The sequence below is a fragment of the Lagopus leucura genome, unplaced genomic scaffold (genome assembly GCF_019238085.1).
Source record: "Lagopus leucura isolate 7727_CA_CO unplaced genomic scaffold, USGS_WTPT01 Super-Scaffold_100008, whole genome shotgun sequence".
Taxonomy (NCBI): Eukaryota; Metazoa; Chordata; class Aves; order Galliformes; family Phasianidae; genus Lagopus; species Lagopus leucura.
Genome location: NW_024962265.1, coordinates 13,073,582 through 13,079,581, shown reverse-complemented (window position 1 = coordinate 13,079,581; position 6,000 = coordinate 13,073,582). Strand labels below are relative to the sequence as shown.

The 6,000-nt window shown below is 51.6% G+C and overlaps 1 protein-coding gene across 1 annotated transcript in view; it reads left to right on the top strand.

Annotated features, from left to right (window-relative positions):
- Window positions 1-723: 723 nt before the first annotated feature.
- NAMPT (nicotinamide phosphoribosyltransferase) overlaps window positions 724-6,000 on the top strand; it is a 29,644-nt gene continuing 24,367 nt past the window's right edge. The window contains exon 1 of the mRNA XM_042872405.1: window positions 724-848. Within this exon, the coding sequence (XP_042728339.1) occupies window positions 789-848 (60 nt within the window). The 5' untranslated portion in view covers window positions 724-788. The remainder of the gene's footprint in view (window positions 849-6,000) is intronic.

The following is a 6,000-nucleotide window of genomic DNA, read 5'->3' as shown; positions in this document are numbered from 1 at the left end:
ATCCAGAAACTCGAAGCATACACTGGGATCTCTGTACATACTTGGGGCTTGGATCCACACACCACCAAACTCCCCGGTGTTTCAGGAAGGGCTAATTAAAGCGTTTCCTAGCGCAGCGCTGACGAGCAGCAGGCACACAGTCCGTTCACCTGTCAGAAGGGCCCCTCCCGTGCCCGCATTCCTGCAAGGCCCTGGGTTACGCCCCGACCCGCCCCTTCCCAGAATCGCGCCCACAGGCGGCGCCCGCAGGAATCGAAACTGGAGCCCCTGGGCGCGTACCCGCGAACCGCGCGACCCCTCGCGCCACCGAGCTCCGCACTCGCCCCGCCCCCGATGCCTCGGCAAATCGGGAGAGAGCGCGCACCGGCCGCGCGGTGACGTCACGTGCCCGGCCCCTCCCCTCCGCCCTCCGCCCGGACTCCGATGAAAGAGAACGTGCGGCTCGGGGCTCTCCCCCGCACTCGCGGTGTCACACCGTCCCCCTCCTCCCCCCGGCACCGCCTGACCAATCAGAGGCCGCCCCGGCCCTGGCCCCGCCCACGCGCGCGCTGACCTCACGGCACAGCCTCTGGCGGCTCGGCGGCGCGGCCAATCGGCGCTCGGAAGCCGAGCGAGGTCCCGCCCGCCCGGCCATCATCCGTCCGGCTCCGCCTCCCGCCCGGCTCCGCCTCCCGCCATCCCCCCTTTCTCCTCTCTGCCCCCTCCCAGCACCGAGCGCCTGGCGGCGGCGGGCAGCACAGCCTAGTCCTGTCCGTGCCGGCGGCGGCGCCTGCTTGGGGCTCGGCGGCATGGAGTGTGCGGCGGCGGGCGCCGAGTTCAACATTCTCCTCGCCACCGACTCCTACAAGGTGGGCACGGCGGGAGGGACGGAGCCGGAGGGGGGGTCACCTCTGCGGGCTCCGTTCCGGACCCGCGAGCCTGCAGGCGGCTGAGGCTCGGAGCCGGGCCGCCGCCGGCTGCCGTTCTCTGCCGGCCCGGTCGAGGCCGGAAGGGCCCCGCGGCGGGAGGGAGGAAGAGAGCGCGCCCGGCCTCGGGGCGGTGCGGGAGGACCGTCGGTGGGGCTCCGCGGGGCCCCGCGGCCCCGGTGCCTGAGGGGCGAGAGAGAAAGTGAAAGCGGCGCGGCCCGGCGGCGGCGGCCATGGCGGCACCGGGCGGCCCCCGGCCGCGGTGGGGACGGCGGCGGCGCACGTGCGGCCCTGGGGCGGCGCTGTCCCTCCCGCGCCGTAGCGGGGCGGCATCGGCCCCGAGGAGCCGCCGGCCGGAGACGCGCGTGCGGGGCGGCCGCTCGCTGCGGCAGTGGCTCCTTGCGTCGAGTCTCCGTTCGGAGGCGGCACTTTGAGCGATGGCGCTGCCCGGCGGGGAGATCTCGCTGCACGACCTCCCCGCTGCCGTTCCGCGGGGTGTGACCCAGAAGCCCTTTAGGCGCATCGGAACGTGAGCGCGCTCGGGCGCGAGCCCCGTGACTGCTTACCGCGAGCGCGGGGCTTCGGGCTCAGCGCGGGGTTCCGGGCGCAGCCATGGCGGGCAGCCCCCGGTCCGGCCCGCAGTGACTCCGGGAGTGACAAATGAACTTTTTCCTCTTCAGGAGCCGAATTGCGCTGTCAGGGAGGCGGTCGGTGTGCTGAACGCCGCCGCGGTCGCACCACCGATTGCGGTGAAAGCGTTTGTTAACACTGTCGTCCCTTAAAGCACTGACCGCTGGTATGGGGTTGGGCGTGTGCTGATAACCCAACGGAGCTGGAAACAGGAGATGTTATATCACGGCCAGCTCCTGTCACTGGCAAACTCCTGGAGGAGTCTCTTTGCTGGCTCATATTGCTATCTCTACCAGCTCGTCTCTGAGGATATGATGCTACTATTACTGTTTGATGTTATACAAAGGAACTCTTTTTGTAAAGGAGTTGGTAGTGCATACCACCGCAGTCTGCGAACAGGTGAGCTGGAACATAGGAGACACCAATAGAACATTAGAGCGGCTCTCTCAACAAGGCTCTGGAAACCACTTTCATTAAAGGCTCAATCTGGCGACATTCCTTAAGAACTACATTTTGGTCTTCTGTGTTAAGGGGGCTGGAGTGCCTTCTCCTGTGAAGACAGGCTGAGGGAGCAGGACTTCTTCAGAATGGAGAAGAGAAGGCTCTGGCAAAACCTGATAGTCTTTCAGTACTTGAAGGGAGTTTATGAACAGGAGAGGGACAGCTGAATAGTGACAGGACAAGGGGGAATGGCTTTACACTAAGAGTAGGGAGATTTGGGATAGATGTTAGGGTGAAGCTCATTACTCAGAGGGCAGTGAGGCCCTGGCACAGCTGCCCATAGAGCTGTGGGTGCCCCAGCCCATGGCAGGGGTTGGAGCTGGTGGGGTTTAAAATCCAAGCCATTCTATGTTTAAATTTAATGCAAACATGGAAGATCCACTTTTTTTCCATGCTTGAGTCTAATCATGTTAAGTACTGTAGGCTTGCATTTAGGCAGTGTCCATTTTCCATCTCATTTGCACGCAACTTCTCTTAAATCCACCAGATCTGTTCTGGGATCAGTAGAAGTGAGGGGCACTGGAATGGCAGACCACACTGTTTTTTCTGCTTGCTGCTCTGTAGGAAGGCTGATGTAGTGACTTTCTGCTAGTGGTAAAAACCTTACAGGAGTAAGTAAAGACTGAGTTCTTTCTAGTTCAGGCTGAATTGGGGTTAAGTTCTCTGTGACAGTTTGGAGTGTTTTACTTTATATCGAAAGTAGTTGGAGTTACCTGCTTGGTTCTGTTAGGACTTTGCAAATTGCCTCCCCATGCTTTGTTCCAATCCTTAAGAACTCTTAGATCTTTGAGCAACACCTAAGTAGTTGCTTTTATCCTGTTAGGTAACAGGGGCACACATCGCTTATCTGCTCCCTGTGTGATACTGTCATTTCCTAATCAATGAAGCTCACTTACTGAAAGCACTTTCAGTATGACTGCACTAAAAGATCTGGTAGTCCACAACATCAAGCTTTTTGCAAGAGTTACCAAACACTCTGATGCACTATTAGAACAAACTGATCTCATGTGTTTTGTTTTTTTTTTTCTTTATTCCTCCCTCAATATTTCTGCTATATCCACTGTTATAGCATTGGTTTGTATGCAATATGTGACAATCAAGCTATAATGGAAAACATCCACTTGTGTTCAGAAGTTTACTTCACAATTCCATTGCAGTAGGCACAGATCTGTACAAACTAATGGTGGTGACAGAAGTCACATGCAGATAAACAGCTCTGCTGGGGAAAAATGTGCAGTGTCTCAAACAGTGCGGCCCCATCCGAGACAGCTGTCTGAGAGTAACAAGTTCTGGTGTCTGAGCTGTGATCTGGCACTGCTTGTTTGTTTGTGTTTGGGTGCTATTGGCTCCAGTGTCCCAGTTCTGCGCTGAGGTAGGAAATCTGGGCTGGAAAGAAAACTGATTACTGGTTTAAGAGCCTACTAGGAGTTAGAAACAAGTGGTGTATGGCAAAGTGGTTTGGTAGAGCTTTCTTTTAAGAGCTGATCCAATTCCTCTTCCCCCTCAACAGTTTTCCTGTTTGTGTGCCTATCGTAGAACATTTCCTCTTAAGTCACAGAAGCTTATCAAACTCCCACTTTCAATACTGTGCTTATTTTTCTAGTATGCTCCTTTTTTTTCTGGGCAGGAATAATTCCCAGAGGGTGATTTCAGAGACATGCTATGCTCCATACCCAGTGCTGAGCTTCCTTTTTTGAGCTGAGGCTTGCAGATCTGTACCAGTGCTTCATGATTTTGGTGCAGGGCTTCAAATTGCCCAGTGTCTCTCTACCCCCCAATAACAATACAAACGTTTTTACGTCAGTTAGATGGAAAAAAAAAATCTGAGTACTTTGTTGCAGATTCTTAAGCTTCCCCAAGTTCTCCAGCAGTGATTTCCCTATTACGTGCCTCTGCTGCCAGGCCTGTGGTGGTCACACAGAGTGGTGTGTTTGTATCTCACTGGTGAGTGAAAGCAGTTGTTAATTCTTTGGATCATAAGACTTGCAAGAAATTAATTTGTGCAGTGGTGCCTGGGGAACTGCTCTGTGACAGTGTCCAGTAGAGGCACTATGCTTTTAGTGGTGAAATTTCTCACTGGTAACACAATATTTGCTGGAAGAGGGAAGTACTTGAAGTCCAAATTCTGGCTGCTAGTTGGAAAGCTGCAGCTGAGGGAATGGATGCAGGTAGACTCCTTGAAGTTCACTGTTCTTCAACTGAATGTACTGGCTGCTGTCCTAATGATCTGTTGATACTAAGAAGTCTCCATAATCTGATTTTTTTGGGGTTCTTTTTTTGGTTGTTTTCAATTCATCAGGGGTCAGTTTATCCCGCTCTTGCCCTTCCTCCCATCAGGGCCATGTGTTGTCCTGCCCTTCTTGCGCCCCTTGTGACTCCCTGCGCTTCCCAGTGAAGCCTTCCACCTTCTTCATCTCTGATGCTGCTGACACACTGTCCCTGTTTTCTCTTTGCTTCCCAGCTCTCTGTTTGTCCCGTGTTGGTTTGAGCACAGGCTGCAAACCTTCCAGACAATACATCACCTGAGAGCCAGGGGAGGGCTGGCCTGGCAGGGTGTTTTGGTGGGTAGGTGTCAGGCATGGACCCACAGCTGGCCAGGCCGCAGTGTGAGCTGTGAGTGGAGAAGGGCTGTCAGGAGGACTGAACCTCGTTTGCTATACCAGTAATAGCTTATGTTGTTACCAGCAATGGACCCTATTACCGCTGGTTGGAGTGTTTTGTAATTAAGCTGATAGCTATAATAAGCTGCCATGCAATTACCCCATAGGAGGAACTGACTTGATATCTAGACTGCAAATGAGATCTGTGTCAGAATTCAGTTCTTTCTGGATGCTTCAAGGAAGCTTAAACATATTTTCTTCTTTCTTTTATTTTTCCTTTTAAAACAAAACAAAAAAAATGGTGTGCATCTTCCATGTTGAATTTTAATGACTTCTTTTACTCCACGTGGATGCAGAAGAGCACTTCTGAAGTGTTTCATGTGAGTGTGTTTATTCTCAGGCTCTGACAGCAGCTACGTTCTTTATTTATAAGGCTGTGGGTATGCAAGGAAGTGTCATGAGTATTCTTTATTGGTTTTGATTAGTACTTAATGATGGCAAACTATTCTTAGCAGCACATATATATCTGTTTATTTTAATTAAAATCTTTTGGTGGGGATGTGGACGCGTTCTGTTACCTCCTGTAATTCTGGCAACGGAAGGGTCAGAAGCTTCAGGCCTGACATTCCATGTACAAAGCAGTCTTTGCTGTGTCAGGGTCTGTTTTCTTCCACCTTTTAACTCGGTCACATAGTCGTGTTCCATCCCTCAAATCATCATTGCTCTATGGGAATGCTGCCACTGTGTGGGATTTGGACAATTTTTAAATTAATTAAATTAACTTTCATTGTTGAAAAGCTAAATGCTTTTTCACTTTTAATTAAGGAACGTGAAGCTTGTAGCAGTACATGAAATTCTACTGCTACTCAAAAAATGTGTAAACAGTAAGCATAAGGCATTTCTGTCATCTTTGTTGTGGTAATCTTGCTTGTAAAACATGGGAATTTTTGGTGACAAATCTGCTGCAGAGTGCTACTTCTAAAACATCATATTTTTTGAGCATTTCAGAATACCTTTGGTTACAGTGCTTACACTTGACCTTGTTTTGTAGGTGAATGTGAACATCGTCCTTAAGAGCACCTCTTGCTGTTGTGTGCAGATTACATATAAATGTGCCTCTGTGCACATACTCTCATTATTTATTGTAGTACTGACCGATGCCTTAGGTTTTCTTGCTCACTCTCTTATTTTTCAGCCTGTAAGAGATAATGGTATGCTAAAATACAGAGGCATTAGATGTGGTACAGGGTCACCCTTCAGTTTCGGTCATAGCCTGCGTTTGTCCTAAATACTGCTTCATTTCCTCTGCTGTTTGTTAACTGTGCCTTCCATGTAAGTTATTGGCAACCTTTGCTTTGAACCAC